This window comes from Opisthocomus hoazin, chromosome 13 (assembly GCF_030867145.1).
Source record: "Opisthocomus hoazin isolate bOpiHoa1 chromosome 13, bOpiHoa1.hap1, whole genome shotgun sequence".
Classification (NCBI taxonomy): Eukaryota; Metazoa; Chordata; class Aves; order Opisthocomiformes; family Opisthocomidae; genus Opisthocomus; species Opisthocomus hoazin.
This window is the reverse complement of record NC_134426.1, coordinates 25,281,578-25,305,754: the sequence shown is the minus strand read 5'-3', so window position 1 is coordinate 25,305,754 and position 24,177 is coordinate 25,281,578. Positions and strand designations below refer to the sequence as shown.

At 55.9% G+C, this 24,177-nt stretch overlaps 1 protein-coding gene across 9 annotated transcripts in view; it reads right to left on the bottom strand.

Annotated features, from left to right (window-relative positions):
- The window catches only part of NCOR2 (nuclear receptor corepressor 2), a 264,349-nt gene that overhangs the window by 151,241 nt on the left and 88,931 nt on the right, over nt 1–24,177 (bottom strand). For all 9 annotated transcript variants that reach the window (XM_075434969.1, XM_075434975.1, XM_075434976.1 and 6 more), the window contains exons 3-4: nt 19,103–19,230; nt 8,472–8,652 (exon numbers count right to left, since the gene is read on the bottom strand). In XM_075434969.1, coding sequence (XP_075291084.1) covers nt 8,472–8,652; nt 19,103–19,230 — 309 coding nt within the window. The remainder of the gene's footprint in view (nt 1–8,471; nt 8,653–19,102; nt 19,231–24,177) is intronic.

Genomic DNA, 24,177 nt, shown 5'->3' with positions numbered 1-24,177 from the left:
CTCGGCGTTGTACGCTGCTCCCTCCAAACCCCTCGCCCTCCCCAGCAGACCCTCGGCGAGCAGAGGCGCGCGGGGATGCCCAGCGAGGAGGGAGGCCGAGTTCATCCGCAATCAGACTCACACGCTCGCCAGTCGGTACCAACCCCCGGCTGCTGTCGCCTGCGCTCACCGGCTGGATCCCAGGGAAGAGGAGGAACCTCACATCCCAGCCCGCAGCACGCCTGGAGCCGGAGCAATGCTCCGTGCCCAGCAGCACCCGCACCCCTCCCAGCAGACGAGGGGAAAACAAGACCCAGCTCAGGCTGAAACTGCAGGGGGGAGAAGAAAACAGCCAGGATGGCCCTCCCGGTACCAGGACTGAGTTCATCCCTGGAAATTTGTGCCAAGTGGGGCTTTCTTTTTTACCACAAATGGGCAAAGCGGACTGACCGCCGGCGGGCAGCAGCGGCAGCTGGCACAGCCCTCCTCGCCCTGCGCCGTCCCCCGGCTTCGGGGCAACGCACAGCAGACCGGTGCCGGCACCAACCCCCTTTCCTAGGTCCCACCTGAGCACTGACAAAGTTAAGTAGCAAACTAGCTTTGCTGTCTTGTATTTTCAGGGCATAAGAGGGCACATCATAATCCTTGCTGTTAAAGCAAAAACAGTCACACGTAACAGATGTACAAACACTTCCAAGATGGAGGCGAAAAAAAAAGTCTCCGTGAATCCACATAGCACACCCAGCTCACAACGCTGCCCTGCTGCAAGCAGAAAAACTGGCAATTTTTCTTCCAGTGACAGGGGTGAGGCACACAAAATCAAGGGACTTTCTTTCCCTCGAGCAGATCAGGTGAGATGCCGCACCGCGCCAGCCTTGTAATATTGACTGAATGGAACAGAGAAGTCCAATTATGTAAACGATGAAGCAGGCGCCCGAGAAGCAGCCAGCCTTATCACGCCGCCCTTCTCCACCGCTACGGCTTGAAAGGCAATTTAAAAGGTTGCTCTGGATGTCGATCACCGCAAACGAGCCGAAGAAGTGCGATACAACAGCCTGCGCTTGAGGTACCACTGGTTTTCCAGCCGTGCTGAGCCTTGGCCCCGCTCCCCGTGGCTCGGGGACCGCGGCGGGCTGGAGCAGCCGGGGCAGGGGCGAGCCAGGCTGCCAGTGGCTCGGGGAAGGTCAGGTTCAGTTTTTACATCCTGCCTCCGGCGCGTTTCCGCAGCCCACGAGGGCTTTCCCTGCCATGCCCGACTCTCTCGGGCTGCAGTTCAGTTCTTCAGCCAGAGGAACTTCAGCTGAAAAGCTGAATAAAATCCATTGTCTTGTCCATCACTGCTCCTTCCCTCCACCCCCCAGCCCAGTGCCAGCTGGAGGAGCCGAACGCCTCGCGAGGACTACGCCACGCCTAACGGCGCCTGGGCTTCCCAGCAGACCAGCATGAGACGGAGCACCCATCCCAGACACAAGCCCCCTCCGGCTGCGCGCTCCCTTGGTTTCCCACCCCAAGCTGGTGCGTGGCACGGGCTGCTGCCGAGCCCTGGCAGCTGCCCTGTCCCAGCCGGCGACGCCGCGAGCTGCCGGGCACGCCACGAGGCCCACGCTGCCGGACGCGTGTGCTCACGCGCGGGTGATCAGGGGTAGACACGCTCGCACGCATCCCCCCGCGATGCGGAGACCATCTCCGGAGCAGGGAGGAAAGCAAGGGAAAGGAGAAATCCAGCCAGAAGTGTTTGCGCTGGGACAACACGAGCAATGCAAATATTTCAGCTTTTGAATATGTCTGGAATGAGAGAGAATGCCAACATCTCTCTCATCTTCCCAGAAATAGCTTTGAATCATTGCTGCCCTAACGCAAAGTCCTCCCCCTCCCTCCCCGAATCGTTTTTGCAATCAGATTTTCATCAGGCGGAAGCTGACGGCGTGAGCAACCGCGCGGCCGATGGGTGGGTGCCGAACACGTCGCAGGAGGATCCTGAGCCCCACAGCCCCATGGCACTGGTTCCTGCTGGGCGCCCAGCTGCACCGCCGGCCTCGGCACCCCGGGGAGAGCCCTCCCGGCCAAGAGGGTGCCAGGAGAGCTCATCAGCAACCTGTGCCCTGCTGGGGAAGGGGGACAAATGCAGGAACGACGTAGGTACATCTGTACCCACCGAGATGGTTTCATCGCATCGCTCGGACCTGAGGTTAGAGCCACCTCCACTGCCGCCCGCTCCGCCAAGCAGCGGCCGGGGAGCCGCGGCGCGCGCAGGCTTTGCAGCGAGCACCCCGCGCTCCTTGGGGCGAGAATTTTTCCTCCCGCTGCAAGATGTTCGAGGCATTTCTCCTCTCGCAGGGTGAGAATTACCATCCTTCCCGCGGCAAGTCATCCGAGGCGTTCCACCTTCCACAGGGCTGCTCGAGCCACGCACCGGCACGGAGCTCTGCATCTCACTCGGGTTTCGGACAACCCGGAGCAAGCCAGGTGCCAGCAGCACGGCCTGTCCCCTCTCCATCGGCGCTAAATCCCTCCGCCTGGGCGTCCCGCAGGGCTCTCCCCCCTGCCCCCCAGATGTGGGCACAGCCACAGCTGGCCAAGGGAAGGAAGGGCAGAAGGGCACGGCCAAGGAGTGGCTGTTGCTGGGTCCTCGCTGGCAGTTGTTCATCAAAGCTAACGAGCCCAGAGCTCTTTTTCCCCAATGAAAAACCACCTCGGGTTTTTCGTTTGGGAATCACAGGATGGTTTGGGTTGGAAGGGACCTTAAAGATCACCTGGTTCCAAGCCCCCTGCCACGAGCAGGAACATCTTTCACCAGCCCAGGGTGCTCAGAGCTCCATCCAACCTGGCCTTGAACGCTGCCAGGGAGGGGGCACCCAGCGCAACCCACGCCGCAGAGGCCACGGGCCCGGCCGACGATCGCAGCTTCGTCTCCATCTCCAGCCCCTCCGTTCCACGGCAGTACCTCACGCACGGTGCTGGGATTCGGGGCTGGTTTCCACAGGAGGGAGCCCGGGGCGCAGGCACCGAGCTGCCACCTCGCTTTTCCTCGCCCAATTCCCTCGGCGGCCTTTCCGAGCGCTCCGCTCCCACGCATCCCGTCGGAGCGCCGCGGCTCTCCCAGTTCAAAGCGCTCCGTTTCCACCCCCTCCGCTCCCTTCCCCCAGCACTGGATTACTCAATTAGAGATTATGCTCCTGCCAGTTACCTCCGAGCCAACTGGGGCCTCTGCCAAGGTCAACACAAGTTCCAGCCAGTTTCATTAATAACCGCGCGGCCAACCCACTGGAAACTCTGAGAGGTTAATCCCAGCAACAGATCCATGTTCCCATAACAAAGCCACGGAGCAGAAACGCCGCTGGTGATTTACCGGCCGGCCAGCCCAGATACCCGCGCCGGGAGCTGCCCCTCCGAGCATCCCTCCCCACGCCGGAGTCCCCGGCCTCCCGCCCCTCTCCGCCGGCACGTTCGGCAAGGGCTGGCGCGGCTGCCAAGGCAGCGGCCAGCGCGGCGAGGGGGAAGCAGGGCTCCCGAAAGGCCTTTCGGCTCTGCTGGGTGCTCCGCCAGCCCGCGGCCGGGGCAGGAGCTGGCAGGCTCGCCGAGCGCCGCTCCATCCGCAGCCTGGCTGCCAGGAGCGCGTTGTAAACGGGGCGCTGGGACAGGCTGCCAGTGTGAAATTTGGCGTGTACGCTGCTGGCTTCGACGCATCATTAAAAAGGCATTTAAAATGTGTTAATTCCTCCTTTTTCAATTAATTGCTTTTAAAGCTACATTAACGTGCATCAAAGCAAAACGCCCTTTGCCCTCATTTCTGCTTCGCCGTACGTATTTCCCGGCCTTGACGCTGTCTTTTCCAAGACTCTCCCCTTCCCTTTTCTTACCCCAGGTCCACAGCACAACAAAAACACTCAGGCAGAAGGGGAAGAAAGGAAAACAATGTACAGCGGAGTCCAAGTCCTAACAGCACATGGCTTCTTAACAGCCTTTTTCCATCAGTAGTCATTAATTATTTTACAAAAGAGGGAAGTGGCATTGTCCCTTGTGCAGATGGGGAAATCTGAGACACAGCAAGGGGAAGGACTTACCCGGTGACCAGCGGCCTGCCAGGGCAGATGGCAGCAAGGTTCGGGTTTCCTAAGCCTCCACCCAGCCCCGGACCCGCGGGATTGCGTGGCTCCCCGTCAGCGTATTCCTGCCGGAGCAGCGGGCTACGCGTCAGCGCAGTCAGCCAGCCCTTGCGCGGGGACTAAACGCAGAGCACGACTGACTCACATCCTATAGGAAGGAGCGGCACACCACGTACGCGGTGGAAACGCAGTCTCAGAAATGGGAAGAAGAACAAGTGGAAGCATAATGGGAATAAGCAGGGATGGAAGGGGAGAGGCAGGACTAACCTCCAGCCCTGGAGAGGGGAGAGCAGGCGCTGCCGGACCAGACGCAGCCCGCTCGCCGTCCCCGCGGGGCAGGACCGCGCGGATGCGCAGAGGCAGGGCATCGTGCAGACGCATTACCGGCCTGCCCTGGAGCAGTCTGGTTTGCTCCTGTCTGCTGTTACGTGATGAAGGTCCACGACTTTCTCGATCGGAGAGAAAGCAGAAGCCACTGCGGGTCCTGGGAAGCAGCTCCCGCACCTCTGCCAAGAGCACACCCGGCAAACCTGCATCACGGCAGCTCACATCTCGCATCCAGGCTCGCAGCGATTGAAAAACCAGCCCTGCTTTAGTTTTGCCTGGTTTTTCTCAGCCAGCTGAAGGGAGCACCTTCCCGGAGGCAGCACCAGCCCACGCTGGCACAGAGGGCACGGGGAGACTGCATTTCTCCCCCAGCAGACCGAGCTCGCCCGAGCCCTCCTGGCTCTCTGCAGCCCAGGACTACGGCACTGCAGCAGCGTGGCGGCCATCCCTCTCGCAGGGAAAAAGCTGCGCTAGTGCTCCCCGGCTTGAAAAGAAACACTGATGTTTGAGGGTATGAGCAATGGGAGGTTGGTAAGGAAAGGTAATTTCTTTTACTAGACCAGCTGAGATTTGGCTGTAAAGCTGCAGCTTTCGAAAGGCACGCTGCCCAAAAGGGGGTCTGTTTTCTCCAGCTATAATGAGCTGATCTAACAGAAGACGCTGCCTCCTTCTCCTTACAGCCCCAGGGTGGAGCGAGGGTGCAGTGATCCCGAGCGGCGCGAAGGGGCCCAGCTCACCCCACGTTTGGGAAAGGCAGATGAGCAATGAAAGACCCGAGATCCACTTCTCTTCAGAAAACAACCCTGGAACCTGGCACCAGCGCTTGCCCCGTGAATCACTTCATCTGCGTTCTGAGCACAGACTCTGGCCCAAAACCAAGGCTCTGGAAATGCGCAGGAATGGCGTTAACTTCTCTCCCCTGGGCTGAAGGGTGGTAAATTTGACGGAACCAGCTGTTATCAGGGACGTGCTAAACTCACAGCCCACCACAGACGAGATCCTGCATTCCCAGCTCCACCGCTGCTCTGAAACCAGAGACCACCAGGCACCCACTGCCTGAACGCAACATCCATCGCCGCGGTGTTGCACTTACGTCCCCCGGGACAGCCCAGCGTGTAGAAGCAAACCCCTACCCTTTTTACTGAGGGCTTTATGAAACTCATTACCACGCAAAAATTATCTCAATCGGCAAAATCACCACGAAAAGCAGTCCTAGCGCTGTTGCTTGGATGAGTAAATCGAGCTCCTCCCCGGGCAGTGACTGCAACAACGTGGAATGGGGTAAAGGGTAAGCAAACAACTCCTAGGATCCTCTGCCTGCACAACCACCAGCGTGTTTAGCAACGCGGGGCTCACGCGGTGCCTCTTGCCCAGAGAGCTCACCCGGCCCGCGAAGCTGCCCTGGAGAAAGCATTGGGCGGCCTCCTCAGGCACCGAGTCCGCAGAGCGGACGGAACGGCCAACTCCTCTCTCTGGCTCTGGTCACTGGGACACACGTCCCGCTGCCACGTGCGTGCCACCGCTCTGGTCCACATACCCTGCTACCACACATGTGCCACTGCTCCATGACACGTGTCTTGCCACCACGCATGTGCCACCACTCTGGTCCATGCGCAGGGACCTCTGGCTCCGCATCCACCTCGCAGATCGCTTGCGGGCAGGGAGGGAGCTTGCAGAACAACCTGAGAACGGAGGACACGCTGGGCAAGCAGGGAAAACACGGCGCTGCTGGAAACGCAGCGTGGGCCAGCCTCTGCAGGGCTGCGTCATGAAGAGGAGGTCACATCAGCCAGGCAGAGGAGCTGATGGCAGGCACGGAGCTCAGCACAGAGCTGTTCTAGAAGGTGATTTACACCATCAGAGCGCAGTGCCAAATTCTACTGTTGCTGGCTTAGCATGGACACAAGAAGTAGTTTTAGATGCGTAAACAGCCCAGATACGCAAGCGTCCAGAGCTCGTGGCCAAAGCCCAGCCTCAGCCCGGAACCGCTCCTCGAACGCGCTGAGGCTCAGGGCGATGCACGCGTCAGCTGCAGAGCTCTACCACGGCCTGAATGTCCACGGGCAGTTTATAGGCTAGTCCGACCGCTCAAGAATACAGCCAAAAAACTGCTATTAATCCAATTTCCCACACTGCGATGGCAAACATACCTTCCTACACCGCAGACTGGCCTTCTGCTCCCAACCACTCGAACAGCACTGAGATCAGCCATGGTCTTGCAGTGAGCTCCACCAAACCCATTCTGGAAACAGCCCCCGCTAGATCTGAGCAATTCATCCGAGCTCCACTTAGGCTCTCACCAGTCAGGAACACTGCATTTTTTTCCTTCCTTGCAGACCCTGAAATCACAAAGGGCTCCACTAAAAGCATAATCTTGTCTTGCCGAATTGTATCTCACAGCTTTTTCTCTCTCTCTTTCATTAACAAATGTTTTAAGCCCCATAAAATGCATGTAATTCTTGGAAACGTGTCACAGACCGAGAAGCAAATGCAGCCCATGAACTCACCAACTAATGCCTCCAGAGCGGCTTTGCCTGTTGGAAGCAAACAGCTGAGACAATACGTGGTTTTCTGGTGAGGAGCAGAACAGAACTGCTGATGGAAATAACGTGCAGACAGAAAAGCCGTGCTGGTTTCCCCACGTCTTTGGAAAGGGATGTTTCTTGTTTCATAGCCAACGGTTTATTTTCCCCACCAGCCACCCAACCCAGCATCCCCACATGTGGTCTGCGGTTCAGTGCCACCACAACACATCCCGGTGGCACGGAGAGCAGACTCCTGGCTTGCCACAGCATCACCTCATTAAGACGCATCTCAGACGGAGCAGCACAGATGGGACATAGCAGAGCCACAGCACCTCGGAGGCATCTCTTCCAAGGCAACACACTATGCAGAGCTAAAGGAGAGCGAGCTGACGTGTCTCGTGCAGTACTCGTGGTCTCTGAGTTCAAACATGGCTCTTAAAAGAGAGCTGCTCCAGCCCCTCTACCCTCAGCTCACCATTCCCCATCGGCAGCCCCTGCAGCCCTCTCCTGCAGGAGAACCAGCCAGGCCTCTCCCGGCATCTGGACTACCCCAAAGTCTCACTCAAACCAGGTCAGAGGGATCTCACGTCAGGACCACCAGTACCATGTGGATAAGCGATGCCTGAATATCCCAGCAGTGCCAAGCAGAAGCTTTCTTCCCATGTGTTATTTCAGTCACCTCCCACAGCGACACAGCAAACCACCTGTGGTCCCAGGTGAGCACAGGAGATCCTCTGGTCCCAGGTAAGGGAGATCCTTTTCATCTCCCCAAGGGCTCAGACCTCTCCGAACCCGGCCTGCCGCTGCATTCCCCCTCGGTGCTCACAGCGCTGGAGCTCGCCCTGGCAGCACAAGCCAGCTGCTCCCAGCCTGTTCGCCCAGCAAGACCTTCCTGCCAACCAGGAATACGTTCAAGCTCGAGCTAAAACCAAATCCAACTTACCCCAACAGAGCAGGAAAGTAAACCCAGAGACGCAGACAAGCAAGGGATTTCTCTTTGCAACATTTATTACACGTGCAGAGGGGACAACTGCAAGTAAACAATTTACTTCGTTAAATGAGACTCGGACAAGGGAGGCTTTCCTGGGCAAGATTACATGGAAGGACTACCAGCAACCGATTCAAACCCTCCAAACGCCAACATTAAATAAAGAGATGTGATAAATGAGAAAGGTCGAGTAAAAATCAAATCAGGGCACAGTATCCAGAAAAGCCAGACATGACCAGCCCTAATTCAGCCTACAGGAGCTTCCAAATTGTTCTGATGCATCTAAGAGCCCAGTAACTGCAAACCCACGGCTGCAGCAGTTATGGGGAAAGCCGATATGGTTCTGTTTCTCCAGAGAGGTCACCCCATCTCAGTGAATATCCTCCAACACCACCAAGCACTGTTCGGCGCATTAGGAATTGCCACCTACACCGATTTCAGCAGCGGCTCAGAGCCTCAAAGGTAGCTCTACACCAGCCAAGGGGTTCCCAAAACACAAACCCCACACCCAGCTAGCACCCCCACCCGTGGTCATTGTCCCCTCACCTTCGAGAGATCCTCTGTCCCTCCCTGCTGGCTCTGGTTCAGGAGAGGCGAGTGCCGCATCAGGGGGTCCTGCAGCAGATCCAGGCGCGGTCTCTTGGTTTCGATGAACTCCAAGTCCGACGGCTTGGTCAGGTCAGAGAGATAGGAATGCGCCTCGGTCCTCAGGTGCAACTCCTGAGATCTGGGGGCAAAAAGCAAAGAGCCTTTAGAAAACAAACCACCTCTGCTGTCCCACCGCAAGCCACTCGAGGAGGAGGGGGGCTCAGCTTCTGCCCGTTTCCCAGAAGGATGTATGGAGGGAGGCCAGGTGGCCCTGGACTCCAACATCTGGGGTCTTTGCAGACCCAGGAGGCACAGCTCCATAGCTGGGTCGCCGGGCACGGGGCATCTGGAGCGCTGGCTGCACGCAGGCAGACCGGGCATCCCCCGGGGGAGCAGGACAAGGGGTGCAGCATCACCCGCCACCCTCCAAGCCCAACCACCCTGCTGTCCCCCTACTCTGTGTCCCCCGGAAAGCCCCACTGCCACCTCCTGTCCCACCACGCACTGTCCCCACACCAGGGCAAAGTGAATGAGGTCAGAGGTCTGAGTCTTCCCTCTCATGCCGCATGGGCCGAGCTGGCCAGAAAAAGCCAGAGCTTGGCAAATCCTCAGATTTGGCCCAGAAATCCCCCTGTGGCCCCTCAGCCCAGACAGAGCCCCCTTCTGCCACGTTTGGCTGCTTTAGTCAAAGGTACCTGCACCACCGCTTATATTTAGCACCCTCTATACGAATACCACAGATTATATGCTGGGGGAAAAACGCATACTCCTCCGTGGCTAGACAGTAGGGATTTGTTTTTCCAGCACGGGGGAGGAAAGGAGCCGGCCGCGTGTAATTGCACGTCTCTGACAGACCTGGCAAGCTGTAAAGGCACCTTATCCAGCGACAACAACTGCACCCACGAGTCACTTCAGGCTCAAATATCTTTCATCTGTTAAATACGACGCAGTTGGTGAGGCCTGGAAATTGGGTTTGGTTTTGATTGGTTTTTTTTTTTTTTTTTTTTAAACAAATGTAAAACTTTTTTTGTAGCTCTATTTTCCCTAGTAGGATTCTCTTGTGGGAATTGTAAAGGGAACCTACAAAAATACATTAAACCTTTTACTATGCCCAAGGATCAGCTTTGCTGCAGCAGCTCCAAGGGTGTGCGTTTAACGCTTCAGGCAGAAGTGTCTCTTAAAAAAAATAAAAATAAAATGAAACACAGGAGATTCAAAGCTTGGAAAAAACCATGGCTTGTTTTCCTTTCCTGTTAAACAAGATCGCCCAAGTTCCCCCGAGCTGCGTGGTGAAGAATCCTCCCCAGTCACCAAAACCCCTTCGCAGCTCCTCGCCAGGGAGAAAGGGAGGGGATGCGTTTTGTTGAGAAGTATAAAAGGCGGGGGGGTCTTGGGCATCATTTGGCCCCCACCCACAAACCGCAACCGCTGACGTGAATTTTCACCTAGCTAATGAAATATCTCAAAGCTGATGACAAGAACGGAAGGGCCCCGAGCCCTCTGAAGCCAGCCGGAGTCTTCACAGTGGCTGCGATGGCTCTGGGTGGCACCCAGCGAGGAGGGACCCCAGTGAGCGCCGCTTCTCGGGGGCACCACCTCCAAGCAAAGCCCTCTGCCCTCCCCTGCGGCAGCGCGGCAGGCTGAACCCCGTGCCAGGGGAGCAAGATAAAGGGGTCTGCGGTTGGGGGGGGGTTGGTATTTATTATTATTATTATTATTAGCCATCAACAGCAGGCGCAAAGCATGTGCAGGCCAAACGCTGCCGCCGCGGGTTTGGCACGCGCGGCCGGCGCTGCGATTCGGGCAGCAGCTTTGCTGCTGACGTGCTGAAACAGAACGTGGCTCGTCTTCCTCCTCCTCCTCCTCCTCCCCAGCAGCGAGGGGACGGGAGTGCAGGGAGGCTCTGGCACTCCTTTGCCCTCCAACCTACGCGAGGGCGAGCGCGCGGCTCCTGCAGCAAACTCCTCGGCGCGGAACAGCTCTGGGACGCAGCGCTGAAGCCCAGCTCGCGTCACCTGCGAACGCCGTCACGCTGAACGAGCCGCAGCTTCTCCCAGCAAGCCCAGCAACATCTCCCGGCACCTCTCGAGTTTGCTGCTGGTCTGTCCCACCCCTGCCCGCCCGCAGCCGCACGCCGACGTTTCGGGCTCTGCGCTAAAACCCAGTAACAATGAGCAACTGTTGAGCTGGGCAGGTGTTAAAATATTCCAACACCCAAGGCTCTGCTGCACCGAGGCAATTAAAAATCCAATGTATTTATTTTCACTTCTCCCACCCCTGGCTCCTTTAAAGGCCGTATTAGCAAGAAGCTGCTAATTGACACAGGACAGCTCTGAGACAACTGCTGCTGTCAGGAACCCAACCCGCCACAACTGCTACGCTCAAAAAAAAAAAACCACCATGTATTTTTAAGATAAGAGCAACACTCGGCTTTACACAGGCGGTTACTTACAGCGAGGCAGGGGCCTCGCCGGGGAAAGCAGCTGCGGTGTTACAGGGTGCTATTTTATTTCCATTTCCACATCCACTGGAACTGCTGTTAACTTTATCCGCTGGAATTTCCAGCCGCTCCCGAGCTCGCCTTGCCCGGCACAACCCGCTCAGCCTGTCCTGGCCGCAAACACAAACGCTCTTGCTTGAAGCCTTCACACCTTCCACTCCTCACATCCACACCTGCAGCCAGCTCTCTACAACGGGCTTTTATACCGCGATTCGGCGTAAAAACAGCCCTGCCCGAAACGCCCTCCCGTTACACTGAGTCTGGGGGTTCGCTGCCTTTTCCAAATCGTTCCCACCTGGCTGGCTGACTCCGGAGATTCCCACTTCGCTGAAGGGAAAAAGTGTTTTTAATTGCATGCGAGTTACGCATGATTAAACGAAACAAACCGAACGCCAGCGTTAATTACGAAGCGGGGCAGGTTAGTCCTCACCCGGAGTCCTCTGCCACAAACACCGAACGACTTCAAAGCAGCGGAGCAGCGTGAGCCGTGCTGATGCCCCGAGGCTGGGTGCCCAGGGCTTGCCCCGACGTCCAGCCACACGCACGCGGCTCCGCTTTGGGCAGGTCTGAGTCCGGGAGACCGAGACGATCAGACCTCTGGGTTATTACTAATCCGAGCAACTACTCGCACCCTCCCAGCTGCAGAGCCGCGTTACTCCTTCGCCGGGGCCGTCTCCACACCGGGCGTCTGCAAGGCACGAGCAGCCAAAATCCCACAGCGAGCACAAGGCACCTGCGACTCCATCCAGCTTGTGCAGGTCACTGGGACCCGGGAAAACGTCTTCTGCTGCCTTAGACCTTATCTGCAGGGTGGGTGTCAGGAGGATGGGGCCAGACTCTTGTCAGTGGTGCCCAGTGACAGGACAAGGGGCATCGGGCACAAACTGAAGCAGAGGAAGCTCCAGCTGAACATGAGGAAGAACTTCTTCCCTCTGAGGGTGACGGAGCCCTGGCACAGGTTGCCCAGGGAGGTGGTGGAGTCTCCTTCTCTGGAGATATTCCAGACCCGCCTGGACAAGGTCCTGTGCAGCCTGCTCTGGGTGAGCCTACTTCAGCAGGGGCTTGAACTGGGTGACCCACAGAGGGCCCTTCCAACTCCAACCATGCTGTGATTCTGTGATTCTCCTGGGAGAGAGGATGGAACAAGACATCCCAAGCTGCCCATGGGGTTTGTAAGAGCAGCCCTGATGAGATCTAAATCGATCTGACCTTCATCTTCTTTACTCTGCTGAAGCCAAATCACGGGGAAATGGACAAGCAGAAACCTTTCAGGAGGTCCAAGGGGACTCTCCCACCCCACTAACCCAGCTCAGGAGCACACTGCCCAGCTCCTCAGAGCAGTGCAACCCTCCTCTGCCCTTCAGACCTTCCCGTCTCTCCACCAGCTGAGCAGCAGAAGGTGGCAGCAGGAGGAACGACCGCTGTTCTGCAACATTCAGCTCGACTTCACCGACACGCCTCCCGCGCCGAGGGCTCACACCACCAGCAGCGACCCTGAGCCGGCTCCCACCAGCTTCCCAGCAAGGGCACGTTTGAAGTTTTGCTCCCATCTGCAAATATTGTTCCCTACATCATGGGGCCAAACAACATAACCAGGCTGGAAAACTGGCTCTCGCCGTCTCCTGGAACCAGAACCAAGACAAACGATCGCCTCGCTGCAGCTGTTTGTTTCCTCTGGCTGAGATGCTTTGGTGGGAAACCGTCTCCAAAAACAAGTTTTAAAAGAAGTCTCCAGCCCCTACAGGTACGGACAGACAATAAAATGCTTTTGAGAGCAAGTAATACAGAAACACAGCAGTGCCGAAGCGAATTATTCATAGCCAAGGCTAAGATTTGTCACAGGTTTCAGCAACCTCTTTACGGCGAACGATAGCCAGGGTGGGAGACTGGGCAAACTGAGACCTGCTAAAGAGAGAAACCGTCGGAGCAAACCTGCCACCAGGCAGCTAGAAAAACACAAACAGGGCCAGCTGACATGTTCCCTCTGTCCCACAGGTGGAGAGGGAAAAAAACCATCGCGACTTCACAACAGAGGCCATGGGAAGAGCAGCCTGTCTGGGTGGGGAAGGTGGAGTTCCCACGCTCTAAGCAACGTCTGCCGGCAGCAGGATTGAGTCTTCACAAGCCAAAGGTGTGGGACAGCCTCGAGCAGGACGCTCAGCTCGCCGCGGACTCCCAGGTCCTCGCACGGTCTGACGGAGCGCCCGCGGCCAGCGCTCCCACGGGCGTCCTCGTGATGCTCCGGCCGTGCGTTCCCACGCACGGGCAGGTCGCTGTGCCTCTGCCGCCCCGCACAACCCCCTCAGCCAACTTCTTCCAAGCCACCAGATTGCAATTTAGATGACAGCAGGTGCTTTATTTAAAACTTGTATACTGAAGATCTCCCCATCAACAGAGCCTGAATTATTCATGGACAGGACCAGCAGAAGCTTTAACATCGTGCCATACCATGGCACTGCCTCGCTCTAGAGCAGGAGAAGGAATATTTGTGTCTCTCCACAAGGTTTTTCCAGACATCCAAAACCTGGAGCCCCACAGGAAAGCCCTCTCGGCAGTGCTGGGCGGCTGAAGCACTCCCTGAACTAGCAGCTCCAGGGACAGGGCTGGAGCACCTCTCCTCCGAGGGCAGGCTGAGGGAGCTGGGGCTGTTCAGCCTGGAGCAGAGAAGGCTCTGGGGTGACCTTAGAGCAGCTGCCAGTGCCTGGAGGGGCCGACAGGAAGGATGGAGAGGGGCTTTTCACAAGGGTGTGCAGTGACAGGACAAGGGGGAACGGCTGTAAACTAAAAGAGGGCAGATTTAGATTGGATATTAGGAAGAAATTCTTCACCATGAGGGTGGTGAAACACTGGCCCAGGTTTCCCAGAGAAGCTGTGGCTGCCCCCTCCCTGGCAGGGTTCAAGGCCAGGTTGGATGGAGCTCTGAGCAACCTGGGCTGGTGGAAGATGTCCCTGCTCATGGCAGGGGGGTTGGAACCAGATGATCTTTAAGGTCCTTTCCAACCCAAACCATTCTACGATTCTATGATTCTATCCCACATTTTACCAGGCCTGCTGCATACACTGCAAGATCACCTCTCCGCCCCTAAAATAAATTTGGTTCAAGATTACACACAGGCAAGTTGCTTCATGAACTTCTACGCCTCCATCCCCGCCAAGGCAAAGCCCAGGTGTCCCCTCACACCTCCCTGCCAGGGCACACCAGCCCATTCCACGAAGCCTGGTGTCCTCTGTGGAGCCTCGGTCACCCTCCGTGCCCACCCGTGGACACGCCCACACCGGAGCAGAGGGTACCTGGAGACACGGCTTGTCACCAAGTGTCCACACAGCAGCATCTGCCCTTTCCAGAGGTTATTTTCCCACGTTCATTTACGGGGAGGAAAAAAAACGCAGCTCCCAGAACATCATTTCAAGTGTGAAAAGGCACAAAGACGTATGGTTGCAGGGATTTCAGCCGCACCGCCGCTCACTCCTGAGAAAAGGGTCGCCTTTAAAAATGGAAACTTAATTAAAGACCATAAATAAACCCAGAGCGGTCGCGCCGTTAACTCGGGAGCAGTCGGTGCCATTTGGCCCAGCGCAGATGAAGACGGAGAGCCGCCCGTGACTTCCAGCGGCCACGCACGCCGCCCCGGCTCCCCACCGCTCCCCGGGCTCCTCAGCCAGCAGGATTAATCACATCCAATAAGCACAGTAATGAGGCCTGCTCTCACGCCGTATTGCGCAGAGCCACCTCGGGTGGCTGCACAAACGCAGCAGCTGCTTGACGTACCCTAAATGTCACGCCGCAGATCCGCACCCGGCAAACTCTTCAAACTCCCCACGACTGCTAAGCAGGGAAGGCTCCGAGAAAGGAGCTGAAATGGTCTCCTGAACGGGGAAAGCCATCTCCCGTGAAAACAGTGACTCATCTTCTTCTGGATGAAGGCGGAATACACTGCGTTAGCATGCGTACGGCTTATTTACAGCCGTGCTTTCTGCCAGAGAAGCCGTTATCCACCCCAGCATTCCTGTGTTAGTACGGAATCTTGCTCTAAAATCGTAAAAGCTTATAAAAAGTCAGAAAAATCCAGTTCCTCGATTTTGCAGACCCCTCACCTCATTGGCACCTGCCATTTAACACTCAACCCAGTTTTCCTCACTTCTTTTGCAGACCAAAATATATACAGAAGAGAAAAAAAACCCTAATCCTTGTCACCTTGCCAGGACATTCCTCTGCAAGCATTCATGGTACGACTTGTACCAACAGCAGATCCTGAAATACTTCTCTTCACTCCTGCAGTCCAGTTGGCAGAGCCAACAGAACGAGCTAAGGGGAAGGCTGTGGATCCTTCCAAGAAAAAGCCTGCTACCAAAAAAACCACCAAGGAAAGCAGCACACCCCTGCGAAGACAGACAGAGCCAACTTTCCCTATCGCAACAGATTCAGAGTGGTTCAAGTTTTCCGTCCTTCTTCCAAGCCAGAACTGCTGCACAGGGAGCTCAAGTCTCTACCCACCCACCAAGGCGTGAGGATGACTCTCGAGGCTGATGTACCTGGAGAAGGGCAGTCTGCAGCCCCCAGCACCTCCCGCAGAAGTGGGCTGCCCGGGATGGGGAGCAGGAGATGCAGGAAGCACATGCTCCCCGAGGGAGAAGAGCCCACGATGGTGTGACGCTTCAGGAACTGGTTCTCCCCATCCTCCCTGACCCACCACGCTCAGCTGTGGGGATGTCCAGCTGCCCGAGCCTGACATTCAACCAGCTTCTTGCTCAGGGAGCCCCAAAATGTGGGACCATCTCAATACCCCATTCCTTCTAGCAAGTTACCACTCAACAGCTTGTTGCCACCAACACCCGATTCACGCTCCAAACACCCTGCCCATGGTGAAACGCTTCACCGCTCCTTCCCTTTCCACTCAACCACAACTAACCACCACCCTGGTGACGGCAGGCAGGAGAGACAGGCAACCTTCAAAGCTGCAGGAAGACCATCGAAGCAAGCCCAAGTGATTTCTGCAGGATTTAAAGCATCCACGGGGTCAAGCTTCACACACCATGTGCAAAGACAGCCTGCAGAGGCTTTGGAGATCTGCCCAAGGTGAAGGCAAAGCCAGAATGAGGGACAACTCTCCCAAAACCAGCACAGAGTAAAAGTGAATCCCCGCGGTTTCCAGGAGAGGAGGGCAGGTGGGCTCAGAAGAACCGGGGCCGAGCAGCCTGAGGGGCTGAACTGCGCTCTGCAGCTGCAGGCACTGCTCTGGATCAGCGTGAGGCGTGGCGATGGCAGGGCCGGGATGTCCACCTGGGAACACAAACAGGGCTCGATCTCCGGTGCTGTCAGTCCGCCACATTCCACTCGCGCCAGACCCACAAACGGATTTCTTCAAGGAGGGGAGTGATGCTGGAAGACCACCAGCCACCACAACCAGCAGCAGCCAGGCCGCTCCCTCCCTCTGAACGCCCGAGGCAACGCGGCATGGGAAGGGTTGCCATCCACCAACACTTGCTTCGAGGGGAGGATCATCTCGCACCCACCGCCGCTGCATGTCAGGAGGGGCATCAGGCAGGGAACCAAGGGGAGGTCTTCCATCCAGCCACAGCACACCCCTGTGCTTCCCTCTATCGATCCCCACGCCCGCGCTGCGGACGTGATTTGCTTGCCTTTGGTTGCTCCCTCCTCCTCAGCCCCTCACGCTGAGAGCCAGCTGCCTCTGCTCAAAGCCATCAATCCCAGCCCAGGAACACAGCCAAAGTGCTTACAGATGCGCCTGGCATGAACCTGCCAAAGGCACCCAGCTGCAGGGGGGGCTGCGCCCACCACCCTCCCTTGCCCAGGCTTTGCTCCCCACCAGAGTGATTTTTCTGACCCGACATCAGTGACCAACCCAACCGGCTCCAGAAGCTCCAGCGTCTCAGCCCTGGAGAACCCGAGGAACCCTCCCGTGAGCAGCCAGACACCCACAGGGCTCCACGTACAACACCTCAGGGGCTGCTTCACAGCAGATCCTCACACCACAAAGATGAAAAAGCAAAGCTCCCATAAGACAGATTTTTCAGCGCAGTGCTTAAGGGTGTGGAGAAAGAGGAGCTGGCTTGGCAAAGAGGACCAACACCGCCCCACTCCAACGCCACCCAGTGTCAATGACTGCAATAATTAATTATCTGGGTTGAAAATTTCTGCAGACCCCCCCATCCTGCATCCTCAGATGCCCAAAAACTTCATTTTAAAGAGTCTAAATCCCAGCTTTCTAGCACCAGATGCCTACTGAGCTGAACTTCCTTGGTATTTCTAGCTTTATTACTCGGCATAATTTTTGAAAAAGTTCAGTTTTTCATATGTTAACAGGAAAAAGAGATAAAATGTAAGTTGGGCCTCTTACAAAAAACAAATTTCTTTTTACAGCATGCCAAACCTTCGCCACGCAGGTTGAAAGTGCTGGAGTAACCATGATAACCATTTGGATGTGTATCTACATCCAGCAACCTCCATTAACATTCACCCACATTCACGTGACTGTCAACACAAAAATAAGTTCGGAGAGTCTGAAACACTCGTAAGCCAAAGCGAGATGCCTGGATGACCACTGTGTGGTACAGCAGACACCAAGGCTTGCAGCTGGGCTTTTTTAATTATACAGAAGAACCGAGAGACTTTTTTTTAAATAGCACATTCAGACCTTGAAACCTTCATTTTACTGGAGAGAACTGGTTCTCCATTTTGCAAACTGTAAGCAGTGTGAAAACAAAACCAGGCATGAACACGGCGCCGGGTCCCCTTTACCCATCTCCCCCAAATTCAGCAGAATCTGACCCACTTCCAACTTCACCGTGCTACTTTCACTAAGAAATAAAAGCACTGAGAAACCCAAGCAAGCCAAGGCAATGCACCATGCGGCGATAAATTATTAGTCCTCAGAAGCGACATTACCCCTCTGTGCACGCAGATGCCACGGGCACCACCCAGCAGAGCACGTCCAGGAGGGCAGAGGCTGCTTTTTGCCTCCAAATTCTCACGGGTTTGGTCCTGCTGAGCACCAAGCCAAACCCATCCCACTAGAAAAAAAGGGTCCTGCCTGCATCTATGCCCTTACATATCCAACACCCTGAGGTCTTCCTCCTCTCCCCTAACAATTATGATTTTAGAGGGACAGATTCATCTCTCTGACTCTGCACTGGTTTTATTGTTAGCCTAAGGAATAAGCATTTGAAAAAAATGCTTTGCATAAATCTGCTGCAGCAAGACTCTTCTTTCACTTCCAGGCCAGCGTGTTCCAAAACCACTAAGCATCAAATGCAGAAGAGAAACTGTGAGAGCGCAGCACTTTGCGACGCGGCGGAGAGCGAGGGTGCCGGCCTGCAGCACAGCTCAGCCCCGCGGGTGAGGCACCGCCAGCGTCTCCAGCCCCACGGCGCCTGCCCGAGGTGCACCCACGAGCACCGCCAGCCCCCCACGGGAGGCTACGACAGCAGTCGGCGACGCGGGGAGAGCAAACAGGAAAAAAGCAGCTCAGAGAAAGTTGCGAGGGGAAGGCAGAAAGAGAAACGAAAACAATGAAAGCGGGGAGGAAGAGCAGCAGCAGAGGAAGCACAGCCACGCAGTGGAAATGAGCTCTTCTCACCCCTCCCTTCGGCCTCGGGTGCCACAGACCAACACCGACCACACAGCTTTATTTTCTACGTTGAAGAAAGCCGATGCGACCAGTCACAGCGACGTGTAGCTTCACAGAAGCGAGAGGGGTGGGGTTTTTTCACTGTTGGGTATTTTTAAGATGTCTTTGAGATGTATGACAGTCCGAGGGAAGAAACCAGAAGGCAAAGGCACCACTGGCATTAGCACAACGAAGCGAAGACCGGCACAGCGACCGAGCACAGTCAGCAGCAATACATAATCGTGGTCCTGTGCAGGCTGCTCTGGGTGACCCTGCTTTGGCAGGGGGTTGGACTAGATGACCCACAGAGGTCCCTGCCAACCCCGACCATGCTGTGATTCTGTGATAACACAACATTGCCCAGGTCTCGGAGCCCTCCTCGGCGTCACAGCGCTGCAGGCTACTCTGTAAGGCAGCGGGGATGCCGATGGCCGGCTCGGGGGGACGTGGGGAGCCAGTACCTTTCGTTGCCCGGCTGGAACTCGGAGAGCAGGGACGGCCTCCGGCGCTGCGGCTGCATGATCGACCCCGGCGGGAGGTGGGAAGCGAAATCCCTGGAATGATGCTGGTACTCCAACAGCGCGACGTCCTGCAGAAACAAACACCGAAGAGCTCGTTAGGCTGGCGGCAGCTTTCCAGCACGCAGCGAACCCCGGCACTCAGAATAAACCCTACAGGTACTCCTTTGAAGCACTGGGTGCCAGACCACACAGCTCAATGCTATCCGCCCCTTCAAAAGGGTTTCCAGTAACCCCCAGTCCTGCACCACACTGGGATGGTAGCTTGGCTCCTGGTCCAACGTGCCTCCAGCCTTTTACTGGGGCTGCTTGCAGGCTGGCTCCCGGAACAGGACCCCAACAAGCTCAACCCAGCCGCTGAGCAGGCATCCAAGCCGTCACGATGACAACTTCAAATCCAAGAGGAAGAACAGTTAAGAAGAAAATGAAAAGTCATAGCATACTTTCAGCTTCAATAATCCACGCAGCAGCACGAGGAAAGAAAAAAATAAAATTAAAAAAAAAAGAAATCATAAATGTTATCTTGCGAGTGTCCCTTTAAACACAGCTCCCCGGGGCTGAGCTCAAGGGGTTTGAAAGGACAGTTCGCTACTTATTATGTGTACGTCCCTTTTGTTCCTTGACCCTAGGAGAGTACAGTACAGCATGTTCCTGATTTTAATTAAATAAGAAGCCCTCCTGCTCTCTGCCACAGACTGATTCCAGCAACAGTATTTTAGCAGCTACATTCAACTGCTATTTTTTATTTGCAGATAGATACTTGACCAGAACACTGATCATCTAATTAACTAAGACCTTCAGCAATGGCATAGAAAGCCCTGCCACAGCACAACCCCAGCAACACGGACACGTATTTATGTTAGAAGCACCAATCCCACCCAAGAGTCTATTTACAACAGTTCTCAACTGCAACAAAAAAGCTCCAACTCCCTCAAAAAGAAAAAAAAAAAATTCAAAGTCTAGCAAAAAACAAACAAATAATAATAAAAAAAAATCGAACAAATAAAATAGCACATGCATGCAGTTGAGGGTGCAGGCAGAGAACTCTCAGCCCTAACAGCTGCCACAGAAATGACTTCATCTGCTGCAGTGAAGACTGACACGCTCCAGCAGCAGGGAAGCTGGAGCAATGCCCCAGCAAGGTGCCTGGCAGGCAAAGAAAGGATTTGGGAGCTTAAACCGCACCAGCCTGCAGGCAGAGACCCCCTCTCCCCAGCCAGAACGCCCCGAGCAGCCCAGCACTGGGTGGCACGCTCTGCTCCAGCCGGCTGCAGAGCAGAAGGGAGTATCGAAGCCCAACGTCTTTGGCCACCAGCGGGTAAAACAACACGTTTGCACAGCAGCTTTCTGGAGAGCCAGGAAGGAAAACTGAAATTGTAAGCACCCAGTCCAGGGGAGCTGAGAAAAGCAGATCCCCTACCCCAGTTCAGGCTCTCGAAAGCTGGAAAGGCCAAATATCAGATGGAGGAGGACAGGGAGCGGTGGTGCCTGATGGCCACCACTTCCCCTTCTGCCTAGCAAGGGCCACCGGTTTTTGGAACCAGGTTTATTCCTCCCCAGCATCAGGCAACGGTGTGGTGCTGCTCCTTTTCTGTGCTGACTGATCCCGGGCAACACCAGGAGCCAGGGAGCTCTGCCAGCCCCGAACTCCTGGTCTCCACCTCCAGCCCGGCCATCTCAGACCTTGGCCTCTGGGGCAAGGGCTGTCTTCAGACAGGTTCTTGCAACATAACGAGGGCGTTACTGGGACAGCATCTACTCATCCTCATGGGAATGTTCTACTTCTGCTGTAAATCCGGGTGTTAAGGGATGATGCTGCGCTGTGATGCTGCTTTTTCTTCACCCACACAGGAGGCCCTGGGGGGCTGCAGGACGGAATATGCCATGGGTCCAACCAGGGATGGGACGAACTCAGACATCCAAAGTCAAGGAGCCCCTTAGCTCTCCCAGCCCCAGCCAAGGAAGAATCGCTGCCTACAGTGAGCTTCCCCACCTTCGCACTCATCCTGGTTTTAACTGAGGGAAAGAAATAAAAAAAAGAGCGATGCAGCTCCTGACATCCACCTACAAAACAAACACGCCATGTCTGGGAAGACGCACCAATAGGCCCACAAGCAGGACCGTCACCTTCTGTGGGCGTAGAAACAAGAATTACCCGTCTGGGAGGCTTGAAGGCTGTGCCCTTGAGAAAAAAAAAAGGCTCTTGCATGTCCCAAGAACCATCTGTTCTTCCCTTTCCCCCTGCCCACACTCCGCTGAGCTCTGCCTTTTCCTCCTCTAACCCCCGCCAGAAAATTGCTGGTGGAGCCCGGAGCTCGCTGGCGCGGCCCGAAGCGAGGGGAAGCTCGTGACGTGGGGCCGTTCGCTCAGAGGAGCCTCCCCGGCCTCACAGGGCTGGCGAGCACCAGCTCCTGCCGCTCCAGACGTCGCCCAACTCACGGCGACCTGCTCCGCTCCGCTCGCATCAGCGCTCACCTTCGCCAGAAGAAAACACAACCTAAACATTCGCCAGGGGGATTAAAACCGACAGATTTCAGCGCCCTGCCATGAACCGTCACAGGAACCGCAGGAGCCCTGGCAGGACGTAGGTGGTTTAATTGCTCAGAAAGTGACTACAGCAAATTGCACTGTGAGCGACGACTGTGTTTTTCAAAATGCAAATGCCGGCAGGGCTTACGAGCCGCCTTCAGCAGAGCTTCAGTTCCGTTCGGCGGCGTTTGACAGACGGGTGCTGGCAGGCCCCTCGGGCCAGCGCCGCCGCAGCTCCCACGCGTGGGCAGAGGCGCGGGAGCAGCGCCCGGCGGGTGCCACCCGAAGCCCCTGCCGCCGAAGCACGGAGCACAGCCGGGATTTAGTCCGCCTCCCGATCTCACATGGCCAGCACGGCCTTGACACCTGCTCAAGGGCAGCCCTAAGACACCCGAAACAAAGCAACTAAAATCTCTGCAGCCCCAAGTTACATCTTGCTCCTCTTCCTCTCCATCGCTCTGCTGGTTTTTGCTCAATTCTATTTTTCGCTCATCCTTTCCCCCTTCCTCTCTTCACATCGCTTCCTGCCCTCTGCAAACCCTCCTCTCACCCCCACCCCGAACCTGGAGCACCTTCTCCAGGGCCCTCAATTCCCCCGGTCAGGACTTTGTCCCTTTCACACCAACCTTCCTGCTGTGGTTCGGGTGCTCCCACACAGACGTACTTTGGGGAAGTTCTGCAGGATTTCATAAATTCACTAAATCTCATTTTTAATTTTCCAAATTAAGGAAGCAGAAAGAGCATGGGTAGTAGTCAGGGGTCTGACACCCCAACAGATTTCGGGGGGTGGCAGGAGGGTTTGCAGAGGGCGGGAAGAGATGCCAAGAGAAGATGAGCACCTTTTCCACTTCTGTTGAGAGAAATTAAACTTCTTGACTCAGGTGAAGGAGGAGGAATGTTTCCAACACACAACCAAAGCAAAGCAACCAAAATGACTTCGGAAGCCTCAATGTCAAGACCTTTTCATTCTCCTGATAAAACAGTAGCTTCCCAAAATATAACCCTGGGTGAAAGGAACCGCGTCCCCTCTAGCCACATAAGCAGAGTACAAGCAAACAAGCCATGGTTTCCTCTCTCTAGACTGCACCATCTAGAATCACAGAATCATAGGCTGGAGGACCTCTGAGATCATCAAGTCCAACCACCCACCCAACACCACCTTGCCTACTAAACCATATCCCGAAGTGCCACATCTACACGTTTTCTGAACCCCTCCAGGGATGGGGACTCCACCAACTCCCTGGGCAGCCTGGTCCAATGCTTGACCGCTCTTTCAGTAAAGAAATTTTTCCGAATATTCAATCTAAATCTCCCCTGATGCAACTTGAGGCCATTGACTCTCGTCCTGTCACTGTTTACTTGGGAGAAGAGACCAACACCAGCCTCACTACAACCTCCTTTCAGGTAGTTGTAGAGAGCGATAAGGTCTCCCCCAGCCTCCTCTTCTCCACAGCCGAAGACACTTCGAGCAGCAGCCCAGCAATGCCAAGGTTGAGCTGCCACGGTCAGGGTCGCACCCTCCAGCCCCACACAGACCTCTCCAGCAGCGGCTCTCCGCCGGCCAGGAGAGCAGAGCTTTATCCAGGCATCCATCCTCCCCGACGGAAGTGAATCCACATGATGCCATGGGAGCGGCCTCATAAGCTGTCAGAAAGCTCGTCTGAACTGGGGAGATATGGCCCAGGCACAACCAGCACATAGGTCCCCCAAAAACACCTCTACCGTGGAGCACAGTGGGAAGATCCCGTTCTCTGGCACGGATGTTCGTCCCCCGGCAGCTCCGCAGCACAACCCTGCAACGCTCATCCTTGCTCTGGTGCCTCCTGCAACAACCCACCCACGATGCCCGGCCAACTCACGCTGCAGCAGCAGACCTGGGAACCCATGGAGGTCACCAGCCCAGGAGAGGAGGGCTGGTCCCTGCCGTTAGGAGCAGCTTGGCGGCCAAGGGCAGTGAAAAGGCTGAGTCGACTCCGTCTTCCAGTCCCAGAAACGCATCACTGTCGTTGTTCTTCACAAGCAACCTGGTGTAACACCACGCTGGATCGCTGCCCTGGGATGACCACCAGCCTTCCATGCAAGAAACAGACACTTCAAAACCAGCAAGCCACTTCTCCAAAGCCTAGGGTGAGGCCAGCTAAGTAAAATCAGAAAAAATGATGAGGAAAACCTACATTATTCAGCTTCAAACTACGCACCTAGTAGTAGACCTGAGTACATCACCCGAATGAAATCGCATCAGGGAGGAAGCTCTCCAGGGCTGAGGCAGCTCAGCCTCACGTCGCACTGCCCCAGCTCTAGCACGGACAAACAGCTGCTGGTACCATCACCAGAACTCCAGCTCCTCACAGCAGGAGATTTCGGGTGCCCATGGCACAGCAGACACTGCAATTCAGCAGTCAGCGGGAGCCATGAGCGCCCAGGAGCTGAAGTTGCGCCACGGGAGGTTCAGACTGGATATTAGGAAAAATTTCTTTAATGAAAGAGTG